General features: G+C 38.9%; 1 protein-coding gene across 3 annotated transcripts in view; it reads left to right on the top strand.

Moving 5' to 3' along the window:
- The window catches only part of sptbn2 (spectrin, beta, non-erythrocytic 2), a 55516-nt gene that overhangs the window by 1735 nt on the left and 26723 nt on the right, over nucleotides 1–27058 (top strand). For 2 of the 3 annotated variants that reach the window (XM_068330675.1, XM_068330673.1), the window contains exon 2: nucleotides 7396–7562. In XM_068330675.1, coding sequence (XP_068186776.1) covers nucleotides 7406–7562 — 157 coding nt within the window. In that variant the 5' untranslated portion in view covers nucleotides 7396–7405. Of the gene's footprint in view, nucleotides 1–7395; nucleotides 7563–14705; nucleotides 15352–27058 lie in introns of those variants that run through there. The other variant, XM_068330674.1, reaches the window with a different exon arrangement.

The raw sequence follows: 27058 nt of genomic DNA, 5'->3' as shown, positions 1-27058 counted from the left end.
TTCATAGTTTGTATTCAAACATTCATGGCAACTATTTATTTTGTATAAACTGCCTTCTACCATGTTAGTCAACACAACATCATTGCAGGAGACAGAAAAAGGTAGTACATTTAAGACAAAATGTACCTATGCAACACTAAAACCCTCCATTTTCAGATGCAAAATATTAGAAATTCTAGCCTCTTCATCTGATATGTATTGAATCAGCAAATTCTTTCAAATGCACATTGTAAGTAAGAATTATTGCTAGCTATAGCAACAGACTACCAAAATATATATGGCTAGGTGTTTTTAAAGGACTATTTGGTGAATGCACAGCTTCTCATTTACAGGATGGTCATTTATTGACATAGGACTTTTTTGTGTAAAGTTAGCATGTTCTTTCTGTGTCTGCATCTTTGCTCATTTTTATTCGTCCCACAGACACAAACCATGCAATATAGGAGAATCTGTGACTGTAATTGGCTCATAAGTGTGAATGTGAGTTTAAATTGTTGTTCGAGTTGTTTGGCCCTGTGATGAACCTGCAACATGTCCAGGGTGTACCCTGCCTTTTGACCATGTGTGTTTTGGAGTTGGACCCAGCACCTCACAATTCCACCACAGATGAACAACTTCAGAAAATGAATGTATAGAATAGATTTAATAAAGTGACATAATGAGATGAGAACACTTCTAACTTAAGGAAATGACAATGTAGATCTTAGGTATAATTGACTACTTTTACCAATTAGTGCTATGCATGTTTTAGCTTTTCCTTTGTGTCTTCAGATTCTGAGTGCATCCTTTTCATTTACATTGTTATTTAACAGAAGTATACTGAACTTACACTAATATGAAGTTTCATATTGTCTGGGATTTTAGCTGTTATTTTATCCTTTAAGTATGGTGGTGTGACTATGTCAGCTTTAATTTTCAGTAATTTAAGAATGCAAAGTAATGAAGATTCGTTCATTTAAATATTTAACCCGTTTACAGTAAGTACCCAGGCTTTGTTTGTTTGATTTTAGACTTCCACCACCAGAGGGCGACAGGATGGGTTTCCATTTCTGTAGAAATGGTGTTCATGGACCTTTGTCTCCAGGCAGCATTATGTGTGAGGTTGACTCAGGCTACAAACAGTACTTAATAATTAACAATATCTCTCTGGAGCCCAGGCTGAAATATAACCGCAGAAGCGTGCTACGATATCGCTCAACACCATCTCGCACACACAAGCACGTCTGAGATCTGCTTAGGACTAGTGACACAGATACAATTATTCCATAAACGTGAAGAATATATACATATATATTATGTCCCTTTTTTGTTGTCTGTTTTTAGAAAATGGTTTGTAATCCATTTAAGTTTGTAGTGTGTCCTGGAAGAACATTTCCATTTTCCAAGCTAACTGGGTAAAATGTGCTCACACTGGCTAAAATATGTTTGCATTGTTGTATCTGTGTAGACTTATTGTGGTTGTTCTTAGAAGCCCTTGTGTGTACCTCGTTGAAGTATTGGTGGTCAGACAGACTGTACAACCCTTTTGATGAGACACAGCCTGGTTGTGATGATAGACGAATGAGATACGGCTGTTAACTGGTCTGCTGGATGGCTGGCCAGATGAACAGAGTTCAACAATGGAATTGGTCTGTGAATGTGGGCCCCCCATAGTGCTGATGCTTAAAATCCCTCTGGAACACGCCTTCTTTTTTAGTTCCTGCCATTCATGCTGTCATTGTGCTGCAGTGAACCATATTAGTACCCCTGCACACACCTCATGTATCAAGGAGTGCTCACAGATGTACTGTTTTCATATAGCATTTCAATCTCTGTATACTTCAACATTACATTACAATGGAAAGTATCTTGAGTTAAAGTGCTTTCTTCCATATTTATTTGGCCTCTCACTTGCAGTAATGTCAGATTCAAACCATCTGAAAGCCCTTTTGGCACGTGTGGCCTTTGTTCTGAGGCCAGAAAGTGACATTGCACACAGAGAGAGCAGTGATGGCCATCATTTCCCTTCAAGACTAGCAGTCAGCAGAGTCATTTATTAATTGTATGGTGTTATGTTCCAAAGTTTTGTTTTCTGTGTGTGTATGTCATTCAAGGAGACCAGAAAATATTTTTTAAATTTAAAAATTTTTTTTTTTTTTTAGGGACATGAAATACTTTTATTTCCATCAATTAATTTTTTAAATTAAAATAATGTTTTTTGTCCCTGTAATTCACCTGTAAATGAGTTAAAACTGTTACAAAATTTTGATGCTTAATTGGCTGTTGCGTTCAATAGATAGCAGTTTTATGGCTTTTATTTATTTATTTATTTATGTAGTCCCAAGTCAAATAAAAAATGCTCTTTAAACATGCAATGAATGCAATATTCTCACTGACAGCGGCGTATACTCGTATTCTTATTGGTTTACTCCCTAATATTATGTAACATGAAATAATTTTGCTAATATTTATTCAGAAATATTGAAAATACCAGACATATCTGGAAAGTGTCATTACCCATTACTGCATTACAGTTTTTAGTATTGTAAGCACTAGTTACAATATCATAACTTTATAGCATAGCAGTAAAAGTTGAAATTCCACATATCTACATGACAGAGGTTTAGATAGAGGTCAGTGCAACACACATGAAGTGTAAAAGGAGCAATAATAATCATGTACAGCTAATGATTAGGTAATTGTTTATGCTCTGTGCATTTTTTGGGTGCAGACTTTTCATGCAGATGCAGAAATTTAGAGCAGTTGTTGAATTTGTGTGTCATTTTATCAAACTCGAAATATCCTATTGCTTGCTCATTTTAGGCTCTAACATTTACAGTTAGAGTTCTAACATCTCGGATTTTGGCCTGTGGATTATTTGCAATGGGTACTGATAAACAAAGAACTGTTTGTTAATATCTGTAATCAGAATTATATTTTTCATTGTTTGTGCTCATTTCAGTCTAATCATTGTGGGAGAGACTGCTCTGAAACTGTGATAAGAATGTACAGCTTCTAAGTGCTCTTTTTGTTTTATCAAAGGGTGCTCATAAGTCATCATGACCTCATTCAGTGGCTCTTACTACATATAAAATGCTGACATAATTTGTGGTACACTATCACATCAGTAAATTCCATTATTTCTAATTAAATTCTATTGTTAACTGCAATCAAAAAATATTTCATCAACTTGTGGTCAATATCTTAATGTCATTTAATGATCTCTAGCACTCTTTCAAGGTCAAAAGACATTGACACCCATAAAATGTGGTCACATACTTGATTTGGGTCCATATTTCTGTCTATGGTGATATTGTCTTGTTGGCGCGAGGTACGGTTAGCTTCTTGAATTGTCAAATCATCAAGCATGCCTCGGCATCATTCCTCGCCCACAATCGATCAGCCTGATCTGCATGAAGAATTCATTCACTGATGTGTTGAACATGACTTTGTTGTTGTCGAGGTGGCCGCTACTACACAAAACAGAGCTGGAACCACCATGACTTTTGCTTGGCTTTTTTCACAGTCTGGCTGTTATGAAACAAAAAAAAATTGAGTAAAGAGCAGAGCTGTGCTTTCGGAAAGGCCAGACTGTTACCTGTCAGATAAGAAAAATCAGCTTGGCTAAAATAATGACCTGTGATGTGTCAGGGCTCCACTGTCTCACAGTGGACTTATTAAAACCATGGAAAGCATGACGGGAACACAATTTAAGCCTCTGTCCATTAAAATTTTAAAATATAATGCAGTGGATGTTTGTATTTGAGACATAAAAAGAAAATGCTTAGTTATTGTCAATAGATTGTCATTTCCTGATTCATAAGAACGATTTGTAAATGTCCAGAATTTTGAGGTTACCTTTGAATTCTAAAAAATAAGTGGCAGAATTTGTCAAAGAGGTAATATTTTGTAATGACTTGGGCAGTTATTTCAACTTAAAATTTTTTATATGGTACCTGCAGTCAAAAATAGTGTCCCAAAAGTTGTCCCTTTTTAAATGAAACATTTATTAAATTAAATGCCATTGTGTTGTATATAGAACTGAAGCCCAAAGTAAATTGTCGATCCGTGTGTGGAGAGTATGCTGACTGATTTAGTGTTTGATGAATGTGATGCTACAGGTCAACAAAGGACCATTGGTGTCCTATTCAGCAGGGCTTTCAGGCTGGGATCAGCAGCCAGTGGATGGGCCTCTGGCTGCCTCATCTCTACAAACAGGAAGGGATTGAACGGCTATCCTCAACTCTCTGCTGACTCCTTGCATTGTATGGGGCCAGTTAGTTGAGCCACGCTTTGTACATTGCATTCTGGGCTCTGCCTCTCCACCATGCAGGCACTTTCAGGTATCGCGGATCTGATTTTGGTCTCATTCACTTAGCTGGCAGCTCCTTTAGTACATTATATATACATTTTTGTAAAAAATTTAAAACTTAATTTATATTGTATGCTATTGACTTTTGGTAAGGGTTTTATGGTAACCCAGATACCTTCTTTGTTTTGTGTTATATGAAGCGTTTGTGTCTGAGTCGTAGCGTGGATGGCTAATGTTCACTGGCCTATTTCCCCACATGTGACTGTTTGTGGCACTATTTCTCCAATTAATGGGTTCACTGAGAACAAAACCAGCTGGGAAGCATCTCTGGAAGGGAAGATGAATGGAAAGATTGCGAGGGAGACAGAAAGAGGTGGTGGTGTCTGTCACATGGCTGGCTCCGCCCGGCTTTCATCGTGGGTCTCATCAGAGTGACAGTCTGCTGTGAGTCTGCCTGGTCAGAAACTGGGGCTTTGGCCTGAGGCTTCGTCTGTGCCCCACTTTCATTCTTTTTTTAAAGAAGGACTGTTCTTATTCAGAAATACTTCAGTAAATATTCTGCTTTGCTATCTTGAATTTAGAGAAGCAATGGTGGTGTCATGTATGGAAAGATTAGCTTCCACATAGGCCATGGCTTGTTAGCTTTATAGTGTTTCACAACAGCACTGATTACACACTATCTATGAATCTAATTCCATTAAAGCATTACGTTACGGTTGCTGTTTTTTGTTTGTCTTGATAGCACACTCAAGTGTTGTTTTTCAAAGGATGAGTAATACGTGACAGACTCTAAATCGTTCAGTACATTAATGTGTGTCTTTTGTGTGTTTGAGGATTAGGCCTTGTGGAGATTTCCTTTCACAGAATCTCTTTTATGCCCCTGTTGTGTGGTACATCTGTCTGACTGCCTAAATCCTGTCTTCTTTTGAGATGAGCAGTGTTGTTGAAAGGTGCATCACAGATATTTGATCTTTCCAGAAGTTTCTTATAAAACAAGTTGTGCTCATAAGGCTCCATCATGCCTTTTAGCTTTGAGGAATGAAGTTACAGTTTACAGGTTCTGTTTAGTTTCTCTCGGGACTTGAACGAGTCAACTACACATCTGTCTAACATGATGGTGGGTGTTGAGCTGACCCATTTTTTGTGTAGACTGCTGATACACTTTATGGTTACATGTGGGTAGTAGGTGGATTGACTGTGTTCTGTTTAGAATTTCAGCGGTTTGGTGTTGATGGGGGTGTAAAAACTTGATCTGCCTGTGTGGGTTTGTGCTACACTTGTGTGTGTGAAGAATGAGTACAGTGTGTTGAATCATAGTGGGTCAGGGGATTGTTTGTCTGATCCATTGAGGAGCGATTAGCTCAGACATTGAGCCTCTCTTTAACCACAACAACACAAGGATTGCCCTCCATTTGCCACAGCCAGACCTCACTGGCCCCACCCCTCTCCAACCCCACCCTGGTCCACTCCCACAGACAGATTGACTCCATTGCCACCCAGCCTGGATAATGTATGGCTCTTTCCTAGATGCTGTGACATTTTGATTATTTAAGCTGAGAATAAATCTCACCCTGTAGCTCTTTGTCCGTAACATCACTACTCGCACAACAATGACTTGATGATATTTAGGGGTTTATTGAAACGTGAACATTGTTGACTGTTTAGTTAATTTCAGAGAATGTTAAACCCTTAAACATCTCACCCTTAATTTGTTTGGTTGCTAGAACACGTTTACAGGCCTCTTGGATATCCACTATGAAAAAAGATCCAAATTCCAATGGACAGACTGAACGGTTTACGTTTCCCTGAATTCCGTTGTATTCTCATCAAAGCCTGCAGCAGAACTATTTTTCCTGCTGTATTAAAATCTTCATGGCCTGAATTTGGGCCAGGGTGTGCAAATTGACGAACCTTGTTTTAAAACAAAGTTGAATGCGTCTTTGTAGTTTAAAAAATTAAAACCATACAGTATTCCACATACTTGCAGTTTTTCTGGTTTGGCTTTTTGACCTTTACTGCATCAATTTTCTCTTTGTGTCTTGCTTGTATGATATCCAAAATGAAAACTGAAATGAAATACGCCAAATTACAGAACCATAAACATGTTCTGCAGCATCCTAGCATTTATTTGTCACCATTCTCCCTCTGTCATGCATCACATCCACAGACAAAGCTACCAGACATGAAGATAGAATATATACATTAGCAAACTGCTCAACATTGTCTATTAATCTGTTCAATGGTCTTAAACAAATGGCTCATGTCGCTTAATGTGCCTCTCAGTTGGGGGTTTAATCTACATGTACATCCCCCTTTAGACATCAGTGCCTGATACTAAGGACGTGATGTGTGTGTCTGAATGGGTGTAAGCAAATTCTCTGTCTGCCTGTGGAAAGCTGAACTATGAGTTAAACCTCCATGTTAATTAAATATTGATTATTGCTGTTCAAGAATTTTGCTGTTCTAATACAGGTATAGTTGGAATTAGCAAACAGGATGAAAATGTGCATGCTACAAGCACCTCATAAGCGATAGTAACAATTATCTGACAAGTTGTGAATTTAATTTCTAGTGTGGAATGGTTGTCAAGCACAGCAGACATAAAATAGACATAATATGATTTGAACAAAGTAAAAAAAGCAAATTTTCAAATAGCTAAAGTTGAGGTTTAGTGTGTGTGTGTGTGTGTGTGTGTGTTTTTGTGTGGAGGGTTATATTTATAGATTTTTTACATAGACATGTAAATCTATTATTACTCCAGACAGCAGTTGCTGCTATCAACACACAGGCAAAAATTAGATTATTGGAGTTTCCATGTTTCACAGGAGTAGTTATGCTCAGCTGAACGTTACAAACCTAACTACTTAATGATGAATGTTTTACTTATCTGAAGTATTTATGTCATCACACACTGGGCAGTTGTAATGTCCAAGCTACTACTTGCATGTGATATTCTGGCACATAAAACTTGAGTGCATCATCTGTGAAGCATAGAAGAAGGTGCTGATGACACCATCACACAGTTTAACAAATTTTGCTTACAAACATTTCAAGGGCCATGTGTCTCTGTGTCTGAACTGTAGGTTTAATGTGTTTTCCTCCAGGCCAGACACCATGAGCACCATCTCACCAACGGACTTCGACAGCTTAGAGATCCAGCAGCAGTATAATGACATCAACAACCGCTGGGACCTAGCAGCAGAGACAGACTGGGACAATGAGAACAGCTCTGCACGCCTTTTCGAGCGGTCACGTATCAAGGCTCTTGCAGGTAAACTATAATTCAAGTTCCATAAATATATGAAGATGCAGGGTGTCACCATGTATCTACATGCAGTGTATGTCTGTTATGACGGTTGACAAATAATTAGTCGTGTGTGCAAAAAATTTTCTTTTGTCATCAATTGAAACACATTTCTCATTGTGTGACAAAGAAGACTTTTTCTTCCTGTAGCACCCCCCCCCCCCACAAACACAAAAACCAAACAATTTAATTTATCCTCCCGGATTGACTGTGCTGTACCATTAGCAGAAAACCATAAAAATAGTGTGGCTTCTTTACAGATAAGTATGTAAGGAAGTGGGTGAGTCAATGAATAGCTAAACTTCCCAAAAGCAAATTTTACAGAGGAAAAGAAACATGTACAGTATCTTCTTCTTTTCCTTTTGGCTTTTCCCCTCAGGGGTCGCCACAGCGAATCAATTGCCTCCATCTAACCCTAGTCCTTTGCATCCTCTTCTCTCACACCAACTACCTTCATGTCCTCCCTCATTACATCCATAAACCTCCTCTTTGGTCTTCCTCTAGGCCTCCTGCCTGGCAGTTCAAAATTCAGCATCCTTCTACCAATATATTCACTATCTCTCCTCTGGACATGTCCAAACCATCTCAGTCTGGCCACTCTGACTTTATCTCCAAAACCTCTAACATGTGCTGTCCCTCTGATGTACTCATTCCTGATCGTATCCTTCCTGGTCACTCCCAGAGAGAAACTCAGCATCTTCATCTCTGCTACCTCCAGCTCTGTCTCCTGTCTTTTCCTCAGTGACACTGTCTCTAGACCAAACAACATCGCTGGTCTCACCACAGTTTTGTACACCTTTCCTTTCATTTTAGCTGAAACTCTTCTATCACACATCAAACCCGGCACTTTTCTCCCCCCGTTAGGGTGCAATATGTCAATCAACAAATGTTGCAGCTTCTGAACAACAAAAAAGTTTATCTGGTGTTCCCCAGCTTAACTTAAAGTAATTTTGGGACACAGAGAAAGGTTGACAATGCTTCTAATATCACTTTCAGACACTTTCAAGCCTTGACTTTCTATCATTAGCTTCTGAGTTTGTAAATATTAGTCCATGTCCCTTGCTGAAAACTGCTGCTGTGGTCAGCAGGACTTTTAGCTACATTTAATCCCATGTTAGATTAAGGTTAGTCAGACAGTTAGAAGCTGTGACTTATGTCATTACTGATCATGGGCAATGTTTTTTAGGATTAACCTTCCAAGCTGTAGTTTTGTTTCATTGTTGAGTCGTATAATTTATTTTTTTAATTCAACCAACTGGTGTCAAATTGACAGTATATTGAACAAAGCTATTGCTGGAGACTTGGGAACATACTTTATTCTCCTCTATCCCAAAAGGCACAATTCTCATTTTGTAGGGCAAGACAGAAATACTTCCAAAAGGAGGACAAAGTCAGGTGGCAACTTGTGCAATTCACAGAAGAGCAATGAGCAGTGATAGAACAAGGTATTGAGGATAGACTTTAGGCCGAGAAAAAGTGAAAATCTTCAATATCATTACAATTCAGCCATCCAAAATTTAAATTATAATTGGTTTCCAATGTAGACACTACATGACTATTCAGTTTGTCTGGCTTGAAGTTGTTTTAAGTTGACAATTCTTGGAACCCTTTACATTGGAAATTGTGTTGTGTGTTGTATTTGATCTTTAATACTTGAGTATTAAATGCCAATATCAATTTGATTATGGCTTTATACCGTCCAATTTCAAATGCAGTAATTACAAAGGGGCACCAGTGATGTTGTTTAGATGTTTAGATGTTGTAGAGACAGTGTCACTGAAGAAAAGACAGGAGACAGAGCTGGAGGTAGCAGAGATGAAGATGCTGAGGTTCTCTCTGGGAGTGACCAGGAAGGATAGGATCAGGAATGAGTACATCAGAGGGACAGCACATGTTAGACGTTTTGGAGATAAAGTGAGAGAGGCCAGACTGAGATGGTTTGGACATGTCCAGAGGAGAGATAGCGAACATATTGGTAGACGGATGTTGAGTTTTGAACTGCCAGGCAGGAGGCCTAGAGGAAGACCAAAGAGGAGGTTTATGGATGTAATGAGGGAAGACATGAAGGTAGCTGGTGTGAGAGAAGAGGATTCAAAGGACAGGGCTAGATGGAGGAAATTGATTCGCTGTGGCGACCCCTGAAGGGAAAAGCCGAAAGGAAAAGAAGAAGACCGTAGATGATGATTCTGTGGTGATGACTGATAGCTGTTCTCAAATCTTTGTCATAAGATTGCTAATCTTTGGTGGAAGTTTGTAATTCTGTCCAAACAATCACTTTGTATAGATAACTTGATAAGAGGTATTTAGTTCATATAAGAAGTAGAAAATTGGACACAGTTTAGTTAGGCAGCATGCAATATAAACACAATAAGCTTACAAAGATGATATTACATGTGTGATAAAAAATTTAATAAACACTATTCTGCAAAAGTTTCAGACAAGTGTCAAGAAAGCCGTGAGGTAAGAATGATTAAAAAATTCAGTCAATATTTACACAGTTCCTCTATTGAACACTTTGCACAGAGTTGGGAATTTTACAGGATCATCTTCAGTCAGCATTCTCTCTATAGCACATATGTCAAAATCATAGCCCGGGGGCCAGATCCGGCCCGCGACTGAATTATCTATGGCCCCCTGGATGTTATTTAATTACTATTAGAACCTGACCACAGGCCACAGCCACCTGCTGGTCTTTTGTACGCACCAACACTGCAACGATAGCCCACAGAGTCACTGCAACAAACTGGCCTCAGCTTCATTATTCACCAGCCATCAGAGCGGAAGTTAACTTTCAGCTCCTCCAAATGTGTAAATGGAAGGTGGACGCTGAGAACAGGGGGTTTTCAAGCAAGGTGGGAGTCATAAGACATGTTCACAGAGGTAAAAAGCAAACCTGTGCGCCTTCTGTGTGGAGAAAGTTTGGCTGTAATGAAAGAATATAATCTAAGAAGGCACCATCAAACATCTCAAACACAAAGACGTGATTTTTCTTTTGAAAGAAGTTCATTTTTGTCTGTGTACCTGTTGAAAATGTTTTTCACTCGAAATTACTGACAGAGCCATAAGAATGTATTGCTTTATTCATTTAAGCATTTAATAATGTGCCCTCGTTCCTCACGGTTAATGCATTCCAGGAGCCACACGCGATTAGTGAATTCTGCGATAGAGCGACAAACTATTTATCTTATTATTCACGGTAATTTAAACGTTTATGAACCCTCCCCATACTGATAAACCACCTTTTGTCTGTATTACCTTTCCCCACACTCTTATCAACTGTTTAAAGCACTTTTGTGTCTCAAGTAAGTCCGAGACTCACAGAACAGAGTGCACCGAATGCCATGAGCCAATAGAATGTGTATACGGTGTCATGTGACTGCCTACCAAAAATGAGGTTAAGTCGTGAGCGCTGATCCGCGAGTGCGCACTGTATACACTGCTGGTTTAATAGGCTATGTGCAATCATTTCAAATTGTTTTAATAACCATTGAACCAGTACGGCCCTCGGCTAGAAGCAAATTTGTTTTTTTGTCCCTCTGGGTATTTGACTTTGACATTCCTGCTCTACAGCATTTCATCACACCTACTTATGACTGTGTAGGTGTCAAGTGGACGTTTGTCAATTGTTTGAAAAACAAATGCAGTTGAAACTTCTGGGGAAACATTAGATTACACTACAGCCTACTTGCCGTTACAAACGTGTCTCACTACTTTACCTTGTCCTGATATCTGAAGTTGACATTTGTCCGCAGAGTAACCACAGAGCATTCCAATTTTTTCTAAGGCAGGCTTTTGGTCTTACTGTTCTTACCGCTGACGGAACGCTGTTGACCTCAGGAATGGTGACATGTGATGTCATCTTGAAGATTATGTCACATGATGTGTGTGGATGTCAACTATACTTGACCTTCCTGCTGTCATATTCTAAAGATCAAAACTATCATTACCCAGGTTGCAGTGTCTTCAAAATCCCAGCAGAGGGGAGCAACAGACAGATGGGCACTAAGACACACACACACACACACACACACACACACACACACACACACACACACACACACACACACACACACACACACACACACACACACACACACCACATTAGCTTTGAGTATTGCAGTAGTCAACATGTCTGATAGATAAATGACTTACAAATACATGCCAATTTAAGTCTTCCGACCTAGTGGAGCACATTTCAAGTGTTTTCTCTATGATGGTTTGTAATGCATTTAAAGATATTGTTCTGTCATGTAATTATGGTGATGTGTGCGGATGTTCTGCCATTTGAATTCCTGTAATGCCATCATTATTTGACAAGTCATGGCTTGACGTGCACATTCCTTGACATGTTGCAGCACCTATATCCCCCCCAGGATAGCTCATGGACACCTACATTTGACTTTTTACCTCCAAATGTCAGACCTTCATTACACTGCTGCTTGCTCATGCTGCTCTCTAAAATAGTGTTTTTCATTGAATCTTTCTTTGTCTTTTCCTGTAATATGATCGCTTCATTTCCTGGTTTAGACTGGGTACACTCCTCTGGTCTGTTGGAATTGTCTCACTCCAGGTGTGAGGCAGCAGAGACACACATTTCTATTTACCATGTTAAGATCACTGTAATTTGCATAAATAACCACTCTCATATACTCTTGTCTAGAGAGGCAAACTGTGCAAATTAGTGCCCTGCTTCTTGGCCAGACAGTTACGTGTACTGTATTTGTGGAAACTGCGACAAAAATACCTTTAATTAACATTATGTTATCCATTACAACATATCCATGTCATTGTAAAAGATATGAATTGAAACTGGAAGGCACTGATGTTATATTCAGGTTATGCCTGTATTTTTAATGCGTTAATATTACCAAGAAAAAAACCCACTGTAACACATGCTGAAAAAAAGGAGCTAAGTTTTCAATATTGATAATACCCAATGAATAAATTAATGCCAACAGGGAAGAAAGCATACAATTGGCAATGCTTTTATTTTACATTCACAAGGATGTAAATGCAGATCAGAGAGGAGAAAGGAAGTTGGGAGAGCAGTACCTCCTGAATGCAAATAAACTGGCAGCAGTATTTAAAGGTGCTCCTTTGTCAGCAGAAAAACTGGTACGTTTACATATGAGAAAGACAGTTTTCCTTTTAATGAGGCCCTGGACAACATTCTGGGAAATTAGTCATCAAGTGTAGGGAGGGGCTGTTTGTATAGATGATACAAAACAGGATCATGGTATGTCAGGAAAAGTTCATTGTATTTTGAAAAAAAACAAAACTGGTTTGGACTTCTGGGTGCAAAAGACTTGTATGAAATGAACTGCACATACTCTAAGAAATTTCCTTCAAATCATATGTTTACAGGCAACTTTTGGAGTGTGGTGTATTCTTCTGCACTGCTGTCCTTAGCAGGGGTTGTGCTTTAGGATTGTTAAAATATACATGTGAAGCAATATACCATTCCTTTCTCCCTCTGGCAGTTTGCACTCCCCTAGAATGTGCTATCATTTCCTCCTTTTCTGAGTTCATTCATCCCACCAGACCACCATTAATTATCATTACTTTCTCGTTGCTCATTGCAGGTTTTTCAACACAGCTCTGCTTCTCTCTCATTGGCATTTATAGAATATAGAAATGTGTTTATTAGCATTTCCAAACATTGTATTGGCTGTCAATGGAAGAAACTATGTTAACATGATACTGTTAAATTATATACTGGGCTTGCACTAGGAGGTAGTATGACTAAGCCACTGTGGCTCAGTGCAAAAGAATTGAGTAAGCTACAAAAAGCCACATTCGGTGAACAAGACAACGGCGCAGCGCGCCCCTCCGACGAGTGTTTGAAAGAGTAAGAGAAATAAGAATGAGAGCGAGAGAAAAAGTTTGTTATGTTATCACTCAGGGATTTTTCCTGAAAATAAGAACGCCATTGTGGCTTCACAGACTAAAAACCTTGTAGCCACTCTGGAATTTACTTCGCCTATGGTGTAGTGGCGATCGGCTAGCGCAAGCCCAGTTTATATATATATGACTTCATGTAAAGCTGCCATTACATTTGCATCAGTTTAATTGTGCCTGTGATAATAAAAAAATGACCCTTTCTTCATTTCTCTCTGCATGTGTCCATCACCTTGTGTCTGTTCCACAGACGTAAGCGTGTTTCCGATTGGATCTCATTTGTTGAGCCCCCCTTCATAAATTCCCAGTCGTAGAAGGCCCGAGGCATTTGCTCCTCTAATGATACTTGTCCAGATGCTCCCTACTCATCATGACGCATAGATAAAAACAAAACAAAACCTTAACTATTAATTTAAACCACAGCCCCCTTGCACACCAAAATGGTACCCTTGGAGACTCAATAATATGTTTGAAGGCTTTATTTACCATTTCTGTGACATTATGGTCCCTTATTCAGTAATGATAAAAAATTTTTGGCTTGCAACTTTAATCAGCCAGCAGCTCCATTTTCTTCAACTGTGTTCAATCACTTCATTTGACATTTAAACAAAATTAACCAATTAAACATTTAAAAAGCCATATTTTATTCCTTAACAATGTGTGCAAAGCATCTATATTTTTACTTAATGTGATTGAAATGTGGTTTATTTAGCTTTATAAATGTTTAGGACAGGTTGTACGACACCCACAGCACCACCTAGACATCTTTCTGAAAAACAGATGCACACTTTTGCAATTTAAACTGTTATTCAGGCCGGAAAGAGATTTTTTTTGTTGCTAAGACTGACACAGTAACTTCCTTCCTGTCTTAAGGTCTTATCGTACGGCAAAACCTGTAAACGGCATTAAATGATGCCTTAGAATTTGAAAGAGGTAGAGAGAACCACACAGCCTGCCAGTGGGATAAGAAGACTTTTGTGGTATACCTTTATGGCTGGCCACGCCTCCGTGCTCCATGGAATTAAAGTGGAGTTGAATAATCCCCCTGAAGCTACACTGTGTGGGGCACTCTAATGGTTTAGTCCACTTTGACACCTCCTACATCCGTTCATCTCTCCACCATATTCTCGCTTTGTGCTCCTCCCTCAAACACACCTTATGCAAATGTACAATTTTCAGACGGCGCAGCAGGCTTTGTTTACACAGCTTTCTGACTGCAGCCAGTCACCCTGCTCTGTTCTACTCCGTTCAGCAAATGCCTTTCTAGAGGTTGGAGGAAAGGAATCACAAGCGCTTTTTTGTTTGTTTTTTGCTGGACCAACAAGGGAGTGCAACCAAAAGTTTTAATTTTGCTTAGAGGCCACATGTGTGGTGAAATTCTGCACAAGAGGAGGTAAAACAAGAGAACGTTTTGTTCCTCAGTTTGAAATGATTCCTTGAAAAAAATCCTCCACTCATGCACTCACTACTGTGTTTTCATTGGGTAAGGTGGACAAATTGTAGATGAAGAAATGAACACTGTCACATTTTCAAGCTTGTGTTTTACATTACTGAGCACAGCATTGCAGGAATCAAGAAGAGAAGGATAAACCAAGACATTGTGGAGAGCTGAAACTTTTATCTTGTAGAAACCCTCTAAAAGGATTTCATAAATTTTTTGTGGGAAAGCTTGTCTCCCACTGTGCTATGTACGAAAACTCCCATTCATTCGCAATCTGAGGAATATTTACAAGTACGATTCAGAAAATAGCTATGGAGTGGGACCACAGGGACAGACAGCCTTGCTTATCCCCAGCAGCGTTTGTTAATCAAGTACAATACTCCAACATCCTGGAAGGACGGTTTAAACAACTGCAAGGTAAGAGTCATCATGACACACTGATTCGATGGAAAGTTTATTTCCATTCAGTTTTCTGAACACATTTTTCCAAAGGATTTAGATCAAGCATAAATTGTCATATGTTACCATTTTATTTCAGTTTGTCTTGCTGTTACAGGCAGGAGTGTCAAGTTGTTTGATGTATTACTCATGGAGGTAGTCGTTACTGTTAAACCATTGATTAGACTGTACAAGAGTTTATTGAAACAGGAAGTGATAAGTGGAATTCATCTATTTAGCTGTCATTCTAGTGGTAGGTCTGTAGCAGGTACCTACAGTTATTAAAGATTCCCCAAAAAGCTCAGCATTTTTTGGTGTAAGTAGAGGCCCCTTCCATACTTCACCTGTTCTGAGCTTCAGGAGGAGGGAATTGAAAGTAGCAATAGTAGATACATTGTAGGCTTTTGCCTAGCTCAAAACCAGGCAGGCAGTCTGGCACCTGATAACTGGGCCACCTGTCCGTTCTTATCTCATTACAATGCATGACTCTGTCTCGGGCTATGGCCTGTGAGATCTGCAAGGTCTCGAAAAACAGATCACAAAGGCCAAGGGTTTTTTAATAAGGAAAAGTGATGTGTTCGAAAGTAATCCTTTAACTCTCAGAGCAGTCTTTCTTAACTACCATTTATAAATTGTATACAAACCTACCAAGCATCAGTACATTTGTGATGAATTGCTGTAAAACAGTTAAACTGTGACGCAGAATCCTTTTTTTAAACTTTGTTACCTATTTGACTTCTTATATGGTGTATGAAACTGACACATCCCTCGGGGGTGTGTGTGTATGAAGATCATAGTTTTGCTAGCTTCCGGTCCCACCCTGGTTGCTGTCTGGTAGGAAGAGCTGTCTTAACCTTTACTTGAGGGACTGTCTACTTACTGTACATGTTTGACATTCCTAAAGTGGTCCAGCAATTTTTTACTTCCTATATAAGCAATATTCTTATTGATGTTGAAGAAGTTGTCTTTATAAAAAAAAAACATACATCTGTGTGATGCCTGAATGAAACAATGTCTATGCCTTCACATTGACAGCTCCAACACTCTTGACATAGTCTCTCTTTTGTGATTCTTATCTATCTTGTAGTGAAAAGAATGTACAAAATGTATTTTGTTATCAGATTCAGCCCTGTAACCTCACACAAAGAGCCTGAGGATACTTGGCTATACTTCTTCTTCAGCTTGTCTGACAAGAAAACCTTTAACTGGATGAACCATTTCAGGGGTCAGAGTTCAGTCCAGAAAATTTTGCAGTCAGTTTTTTTTCACCACTTCACAACAACAAGAATATTGCAATATGAATTCAAATGAAACTGTTTCTCAATGCGTATTGATGAGTGAAATAAGATGACAAAAAAAGACGTGTCATTCCAGTTCCTCCTTTGTTCTTTGTTGCTCATCTCTATGCATGAATGATTTCTTAATAAAAACATTTTCTGTAAATATACATGTGCATATGCTCAGTCAAAGAAACGCAGCTTGGCAACACCCACTTGTATTTCCAGTTTGACTGCCCTTGAGGCTCATTCCTGGAGTCACTCCCTCCCTCCTTTGCTTCGTCCTTCCTTGTTTTGGACCATGATATCTGGTGGAATGATGAAGTAGAAGATATGCAAGCATTCATATAATTGTTTTTTGTGCATGTACACAAAACAGATACTGTATGTATATGTACATATGTTGACATCAGTTTGACATTTTCAGCTTCTTGTGTGCTGATATTACATGGTTACCAAATTTCTTCTAAAGATAAACCAAAACCTTAAACTTGACTTTAACCATGCTTCTAATTTGAATATTCAACATCAACATAAATACTCCTGGAGAAATACTTGTGACACTTTTTCAGATCTCATATACTTGTGAAAACACTGAACGCTTACAAAAGATAAGAAGGCATAATATTTGACTCAGTGGTAAATGATGTCCAACTTGTAAAGGATAAACTGAGTAACTATAACTGCACCCAAGGAAGACAGGTTTAATGAAACACTGGGCCACGTGGATTTAGCAGCACGCAAAAGCCAGGCCAAAGCCTCCATTTTTGTGCCACTGTATTTTTAAAGAAAAATGTGTATTTCTCTTTTTGCCCATCTGTGCAATATCCTTTTACATGACCTCTTAGGAGAAAATAGGCCTTACTTCAAACTATGGCATTTCTTACATGATGAAGACTAAAACACATAGCTGCTAAACCCATTTTTACAAGGTCTATATGTAAGACACTGTGCTTTGGTAATTTTTGACTTTGATTCAAGATGTACACGGCTAGTTTCTTTTTAAAAAAGTCTTTTTAGTAATCCAAATCACAGTAGCTTAAATTATGCAGTCTCATTTTGCCATTTCTGTGTTAAGTGCCCGAGATACGGTGTGAAAGTTCAAGTTGCATTATATGTCCAGTTACTGATCTTGATAAAAACAACGTCAGTTTGGTTTGATATTCCGGTACATAGATAATCACGGTCATAGTCCAAAGTGTGGCTTTCTTGGCTCACCACACAGTCAACTTCTGTGGACTTGAATTTACATAATGGCACAACAGGTAGTATTAGCAAAAGCTGTTAATTGAAGATTGAATGCGAACATAAGAATTGAAAAGATGTTGAAAGGAAGTATTCCGCTTAGATATGTTTGTAATAAATTGACTAATTTCACACTGCACTATTAGGTATTTGCTTATTGATATCTACCATCTATCTTTTTTCCTCACTCAATTTAGTTTTAACATTTTGGTCTTTTTAAATCAGTTCAGACATGAATGAGTTCGCCAAACATGTATCTCAGTTAATTAATACTACAGATGTCTCTGTTGGAAGCATTTTTGTTATACTTTATTGAAGCATTTGAAATAATATTGAGAGAGCAATGTCTGTTCAAGTTTCAAGTCAACTGACACAATGAATTGAACATTGTAACTTAATATTTATAATACTCTGAGTTAAAGCTCTGTCTCGAGTGGCTTCCAGCTGTGACTGGGCATCACATTACCTTAGTGAGGGTTCACCGTATGTAGAAACACACTCGCAAAATGCCTCTTTGTTTGTACAGTTCTACTAATATTGACCCTCTGCTGCATGAAAGAGTAACAACAAAGTGCAGTATTGGGGGCTTTTAAGACACGTTTGCACAACCCTGTTTTCAAGGGGAAAAGAAAACCCTTGATATTTTTCAAAACTTACGCATTCATGAGGCATCATTTCCAAAGCTATACTCGTTCACATGAATCCACAAACATGATTTATATTCTCTAATGTGTATGCCAAGGATGGTCAGCTACACCCCATACACAGGACAAGTATTTATAGAAAATAAATGAATGCATGCTCAGGTGAGAATAAGATCACTGTGTTGCTGCTATTGTCTCTGCACATGAAAAAGACTACCACAGTTATTCCTGAAGCACAGCTGTTTCACCTTTTGTGTTCAGTCATTGTTGTGTTTTGAAAAGTCTCCACTATTGAGCCTGTTTTCAAAATTCAGTGGTTTCAGAGCAGAAAGTCACATTCTCATATAAGCAAAAGGCTCAAAGGCAACATAGGTTTTCATTTTTGGGTGAAACATTTGACATGACACCTGGGTCCAATAAAACAATTATTTCTCTATGGTATTTCAGCCCTTATCTGTGCTCATTTCTTATAAGTTTTCTTACATTTGTCTGGCAATTTTTGGAGAAGAAATAGACACAATTTCAGTACAATGTTCAAAAGTGTGTTCCTCCATTTGATAGTCTGGATATGAATGCAGACCTGTTCTACAAGCGCACGACTTAGTTTGGCTGCAATCCTGCTTTTCCAGAGAATGTTTTTGGTAGCTGCTCCTCAATAGATAAATCTGGTGTGGTTGGAGCCTGAGGACAGTTTTTGCCTTGTCAACATTTCACACCCATTTGTATAAGATGTTGTGTCTAAAAGGCTCCTGTCTTCATCTTATTTCCCATGAGACTAACCTTGGCCAATTCCCACTTCCCTATCTTTCCCTTTATTTGTAACAGGTGCAAATGCAACAAAGGTACATGACCTGAGGGGCTTGCAAAATGCTTTCACTACTTTTAGAGAGGCAATGAGGACATTGTTCATAAGGGCTTCTCAAACTATTTACTCTGTTGGTTCATTCAATGTATGAACAAACTTGGTACAGTTGGGGGAAAAACACTTTTCCTTTCTTTATTTGTGACGTCAAACTTATATGTGTAAAAATAACTGCCACATGTGGCAAGGCAGTGGTTATACCACAGCCTTACTTTCAAAGTCATAAGTAAAGCAGGGGCAGTTCTCCTTTTTCAGGAGGACAAATGTTTTTTACAGATTTTTTCAGTTTTGCACTCATGTTACTTCATATTAGAGTAATTTTTGTGATTTGTGCAGACAATATAGTTGGAGAAAAACATTTGGCAATTTGGGCTTTAGCAATACAATAGAAAACTCATCAAAATAAATTTTATCTTTTGGCCATTTTATTCTCATTGTTTGCATTGGTTACATGATCGAAAAAGTGTCACGCACGGCAGTGTTAGTTGACTCCCTTCTAAAAGCAGTTCTTGTTATTGAACAGATGCTGATTACCCATATCACCTCGAGATAAATCTCTTTATTTCCCAGCCTTCCATAGCATACAAACCAGTATTCTGTGGCGCCTTCCCATGACTGGTATACAGTACTAGTAATGGTGTGATCAACCAACAAGACCCATTTACCTAAGTTGAGTGTGGAGTGACTGGTTCTTCTAAAGCAAACAGCAGTATGGTGACACCTACCTTGCCAAACACATGCTCACTGTGTTGGTTTAATTTATTCTCACTGCTAGTTGGGAAGACATGTTATCTGCACTTTAAGGTTACTTTATTGAGTATCTTTGGTGTACTCTTTAATCACAGAACATATCCAAACTTTGATGGTTGAGACATTATTCCTAGAGCAGTTGTTACTGTCTTGGAAGAATTCACTTTATTCACATCACATGTATGCATTTTACAGGCACTTTCTTAAGTTTAAATATATTTTTGATTTGTAGTTGTGGGAGATAATACCAGCTTTTTTTTAACCTTGTGTATTTTTTTGTACACTGAATCGATGCAAATGTAATTTCAAGTCTTGCTCTAATTATTTTTAAATGCTTTTTATATTAACCCAGCAAAGAATGTGAACTAATTGCATGTAGTATATTGGATTGGTCAAATAGAATGATATGAGGTGCTACTTTGCCTTCATGCAAATTTATCAAAATGTATGTCAAACATGGCAAATGTTAAGTGATAAAGAGACCAAACAAGGGCAGAGCAGACTCCCACTGATGAGCTTTCTCTTTACCCTTTGGCACAAAACCATAATCTTGTCTGTGTAGGAATGTCTAAGAGAAGGTCATTAAAGCAGATTAAAGCAGACAGATTGATGGAAGTAGTTTACTCATTCTTTCTGAGGACAGAGTGACCACAGACACTCCTTGTGCAAGCTCAAACTGGGTGAGGGGCATGGTGTAAAAAGTTGGAGTCAAGAATATTTTAACCCACCCTGAGAGGGAGCCAGCTAGTGAAAAGGCATAGCCTGGGCAGGAAATGAAAGGGATTAAATTGTCGGGAGTATTTAATGTTTACCAGGAACATTAGGTCAAGAATGGTTGCTTTTTTATGTCCTCTGAGAACTACTTTATTTATAGGGGCAAAGAAATAATTACAAAACATTGCAGTGTCTTGACAAGGGCAAGGCGTTTGAGAATGTAGTCTCTCTATATCATTTGTATTGAAGGCAATGCATGCTTTGCATATTGTGAGCAACAATAACAAAACTTGACAAATGCATTTCAGATTGTAGAACTGCCACAGTTAATCAGTAGATAATAAGAAAATTACCTCACTAAAATGGCAACCAACTTTACAACTACACAATATAGCAACAGATATCCATCACTACTGATAGTGGGTTTATTACTTGATAATTCGTTGCATGATTCACCTCATCAACCCCTGAATGTACATGAAACTTGATGTAATTATATGATTTTTTTTAAAATCAGTAAACACTTCAAATATGTTGACTGCATAGATGCAAGGTTCCTTCATAGATGTGCGTCATCCTTGGCACATTTATTATTGTTGTGTTCTGCATTTCTCTCTGTTTTATCATCAAACACAATCCGAGCCACTATGAGCCACACATACAGGATTAAGTCTGGCGGCATATTTGCTCAGATTACCTGTAGATAATCGTTGCTATCAACAGTGAACAATTTTGTATTTGGGGTTATATAAAAATGGCAGCAAGCTAAATTCCTATACCTTCAACATTAGTAAAGTATCAGTAGTGGCAGAGATATTCTGTTCCCTGACCCAGATTTATACTTAAAACTTGCAGACATTTCCAATGTGACTGGTCATATCCAAGCATGCGTTTTAAACATCTGATAAAGCCCGTAACCACTAGTTCTAATCTACCATTAGTAAACAATGTCGAAAGAAAAAAAAGCAACGTAAAGGATTGAAATCACTTATTTTGGTAGTTTGTACACAAACAGATCCTAGATGAACAGTTAGCACTAAAAAAAAACAGTGGGGGAGATTTTAAGCAGCTTTGAATCTCATTTCTATGAAGACATTTAAATATTTTTCACAAAATATTGGCATGTTTTAAAAATGTTTAGAGTTTGAAAGAATCTCCCATAACAAGGACAGAGATTGAATCCACCTTAGACATACTGTATTCTACACATGATACTCTGTCCAACCATAATCTCTGTTGAGTTGTAGGTTTGTCAATATACTGTAAGACAGTTTCATCAAATCTTGCAACCCCTAACTTTGGAAGACAACTGATTGTCAGGCTAGTATTCTGAAGTGTGCATTTTCCCACTCTATTATCTTGTCTCTGACTGTGTAGCAATGCTGACAAGTTCTGCAGGTATTTTGCATGACGTGAGACTTAAAACATTTGCCACCATAGAAGAGGTCTTGTTCCCTCATACATTTTTTTACCTTCATTGTCTGACTCAACACTTGAAACTTTCTGTGCAATAAGAGAAACATATACTAAACAAATAGTTAAAAAGACGTTTAAAACCATTTCAATGGTTAATGGGTTCTCAAATATTTGAGTTGACACTTCATGCCAGTACTGTCACAAATGTCACATTATTAGAAAAAATGACTAGACTGGTTTTGTCCTTATCTGCGACAGCCAAAACTAATAACAGGTTTGTGTATGCTTACCATAATTACCCCACACGTCAGACTGGTGTCTGTATGTTATTTTTTTGTACAGTAGCCCTGTTATTAGCACCAGCATTGTAGCAACGTTTGTTCTTGAGGACAACTGCCCCCTGCCTCCCCCCTCAGAGCTGGGTGCTGTCACAACATGACCGAATGTGAGAAGGAATGTAGAATGGTGCAGTGGAGCCAGACCTGGTGGGTGCAAGAGATGCGTTTAGAGTCATTTCTTGAAAGTTTAAGATGGGATAAAATGGTTTGACACAGAAGCTCCTTAACAACCGGCATGCCCAGTTGCAACAATTGGAGGAAAAACACAGATAAAGAAAAGCAGGGTTGTTTGACTGCTAGTCTCAATCTGTGCATGATGCTATGACACTTTTTTGGAATGTCCTTGAGTTTAGGTAGACCAGGGGAAAAGCACACATATCTAGGAAACAACAGTACTGCTGAGATAACAGAGAAATGCCTGTCTGCCTCCAGCCCTGGCTGGTGGGTTGTGTCTATTTCAGTGTCTGTTGCCAGCTTTTTATTATTATACTTTTGTTTGTTTTAACTGAATCTGGTGATTCAAAACACATTTTTGGAACCTTCTTTGTAAAACTGTATACTTTTGTATACATTTTATCTATTTATTGTAATCTTTTTGAATTTGACTGCATAGATAACCTGATGCCATCTCCCTATTTCATTGTGCTGTTTGATAGACGTACAGTGTTATCTCATGTTCAGTGCTTTGTTTGTGATGCATATGCTCCCAAAAAGTTACCCAAGAATTCAAACAGGAACTTTATCATTGCACCTGGTGAACATGCTTTTCTTGGTTATGCTGTCTTTTGTGAGAAAACTTTGTTAACCACAAACCATATTGAACATATGTGACCTGTGGGGAAAATCTTATGCCTTCACTGGTGAGACTTTCAGCATTCAGCAGAAAGTTGTATTCCACCACTCAAATGCACATGCGTATTTCTTGTAGCAATATTACTGATATGACAGAATACAGAAGCCTGCTTTTTAAAACCTCACTGTGCAAGGTCACCAAAGTTCAGAAACTGCACAAGATAAAATGCAGCTGTCGCAGCTATAGGGCAAAGTTGACACTGGATGGCTTTCAGTAGATGTTGTAATAGCACATTGCATTATTTGCATTGTTTATTTCAAAAGAGGTCCCCTGTGGTACAGTTTAGAAACAGGAAGCACCCTCAGCTTGTAGCAGGTCAAGAGTTATGTTCTGTGGTGTATTACTCCATTGTAGGATTTGTGTAAAATTTCAAAATCTGTTTTTTTTTTTAAACTGATGGTGCAGTTGAATACTCACCAAAGCCAAACCCACTAAAATACCTCAAAACATTTGGCAACATTTAAGTGCTTGTTTGTTGGTAAGCCAATGTTAGTACTTCCTACAAAGTTATATAATGATGGGGCCTAATGATGAGAACTTTCATTTACGTATACCTGTGAATCTCATACTAGATCTTGACCCACACAAATTCTCTTCCCCCTCCATATTTTGGTTTTGCATTTTTTTAATATATACTATATAAATATTTTTTTCTTCATCCAGCATCCATAGCACATTAGATATACAGCAATTTGGACGTTGTATATTTAATTTATGACAAATCTTTTGAAATGAAAAAACTGAAAACTATTTTTGTTTTGCAACTAATATATATAATTTCTTTACTTAATTATTGCAGAGCTTTTTGTCTGAGCTGTTTTGTGTTTGCTTCAGTGTTGTTCTATAGTGGCTTGTGTTCAAAGCTTTGCATTAAGTACAACATTGTGTTTTCAAGGAAGAACTTGTCCCCAAGAAATGAGGTCACCTTGTTAGGTGACAGAGCAGGATTAGCTTCTTATTCCCTTGGTCCATATGTCTGAGCTGCTGTTACAGCTTAATTTATTGTGATTCTTTATTTAGTGCTGCTTCAACATGGATATGACACTTATGCTCAACAATTGTCATTGCTGTCATATGCAATTTTGTGTTGGGTTTAGCTCTTTTGAACATGAACACAAACATATCCAATTTCAAACTTTATGTTTGGTCTGAATAGTGAAAACGTCACTAAGCTGTCAGTACAGTGATCGTAGACACTTAATGGTAGAGCTTATCTATAAAATGAACTGCTCAGGACAGGTGCTTAAGACAGTTTGTTATTTATGGTTAACCGTTTGCCTTCACAAGTTGTTGTTCACATTGGTTTATTGGGAGAAAATCGGTTATTGGGAGAAAGTCAATTACTGTAATTTAAATGTTTACTAGCAGGAAGCCGTGGAAATTCCACGATAAAACAATATCAGACTTCATATCAAACATATGAAAACAAATGTATTGTTATTATAAGCGCACCAAACGTAGTCCTAAATCAACGTTGTGACGGAACGACTTTGTGTTGGCAAATCATGGATTGCGCTGGGTGGGCATTGCAAAGCCGTAGATTAATCAATCAACTTTTATTTATATAGCGCTTAATCACATCTGAAGACATTTCAAAGTGCTTTACAGATAGAAAGCCAAAAATGCTCTCCAGAGCAAGCATAAGCGATGGTGGCTGGGAAAAATTCCCTCATTGAGGAAGAAACTCCGGGCAGGACCCAGGCTCTGGAGGGCAGTTATCCGCCTTGACCTGTTGGTTGGGAAAGTGAAATACATTGGGGAAAGAGATAGGTCAAGAGATGGGGCGGCAGTGGCTCAGTGGTAGAGCACGCGGTAGAGCGGGTCGTCCAATGCTTCAAAGATCGGCGGTTCGATTCCCGCTCCCGCCCAAAAGAGAACACCCGGAGGTGAGCTGACATTGGGAGGTGTCAGCTCATCTCTGGAGCACTGCCGAGGCGCCCCTTAGCAAGGCGCCGTCCCCCTTACAAGTTGCTCATTTGGGCTGCACCAATAAAGGAGCTGCCCGCCACTCTACCTCCACTGCATGTATACAGGCCACATGTGTGTGTTTGTGTTTAGGGCCTGTACACACACACACACACATACACATTTTATATATGTATATATATGTATATGTATATGTATATATACAGTATATGGGCTTGCACTAGGAGCTAGTATGACTAAGCTACTGTGGCTCAGTGTAAAAGAATTGAGCAAGCCACAAAAAGCCACACTCGGTGTCCAAGACAGTGGCGCACGGGCGGACGAACCACACTCGTCACGGGGGTGTGGGGGTGTCCGGGTGTCCGGGGGCCCTCCCCAGGAAATTTTTTAGAAATGGGGTTGTTTTCCTGCATACTGAGGGCAGAATCTTCTGTTCAGTTTACCTACAAAATTACACTAAAGTCAACAGTTCAAGCTGAACTATCTTTATTTCTGTCCTACTTTATGCAGGTATGAATGTGAGATTCAACAATTGAAAACTTCCATTCACTATGTGAAGATACATTCATACAAAATATTACTCAATGTTTACTTGTAAGTTTTACTTAGACAAGAAGATATTTTAACTTTGACCACCACCAACACCATTGGTATGCCATAGTTTGTTTTATTTTATTTTTTTATTCAATAACATGATTTTTCATTTCAATTGAAAAAGGCGTGAAAAATATCAAGCGAGGTGAATACACATTTATATGCATCGCTGGTTATTCCTGGCGATCATAGGGAACAAAAGTCTAAGACTACAAACAAGTATTGATAATATCTTTCATTTACCTTCTGATCGGTCTGTCACCACTCCTCCCCCCTCCCAGCATTCACCATTTGTTTATTAATGAGGACTTTAACACAAACTCTACTATAAAACACTGGATTCTTTTGATCGATCGTCTTCGCCTTGTCTTACACCAATTCGTGGGTTCAGCTTGTAAAAAAACAATTTTTTTGTTTTTCATTGAATGAAAGGAGGTCATGACCCGATTGTCTATTTAATGATAGGGAACGTTCGGGTCACTTCAGCTAAATTCCATCAGCATGCGGAATTAGCGGCGCTATTTTCGCTAGCGCCGCTCGCCATCGGAAGTACCGGCACTAGCGCCACTTGCTTGCGGAAATAGTGAGCGCCGCTAGCGAGCGAAAAAGTTGTAAGTTTTAGCCTTTTTTCCATAAAAATAAGAACGCCACCATGGCTACACAGTCTAAAAACCTTGTAGCCAATCTGGAATTTACTCCGATTATGGTGAAGTGGCGAATAGCTAGCGCAACCCCAGTTATCCATCCATCCATCCATTCTCTTCCGCTTATCCGGGGTCGGGTCGCGGGGGCAGCAGCTTCAGCAGGGAAGCCCAGATTTCCCTCTCCCTAGCCACTTCGTCCAGCTCCTCCGGGGGAATCCCAAGGCGTTCCCAGGCCAGCCGGGAGACATAGTCTCTCCAGCGTGTCCTGGGTCGTCCCCGGGGCCTCCTCCTGGTAGGACATGCCCGGAACACCTCACCAGGGAGGCGTCCAGGAGGCATCCTGACCAGATACCCGAGCCACCTCATCTGGCTCCTCTCGATGCGGAGGAGCAGCAGCTCTACTCTGAGGCCCTCCCGGATGAC

This window comes from Antennarius striatus, chromosome 13, assembly GCF_040054535.1.
Source record: "Antennarius striatus isolate MH-2024 chromosome 13, ASM4005453v1, whole genome shotgun sequence".
NCBI classification, from domain to species: Eukaryota; Metazoa; Chordata; class Actinopteri; order Lophiiformes; family Antennariidae; genus Antennarius; species Antennarius striatus.
This window is presented reverse-complemented; position numbering and strand designations above follow the sequence as displayed.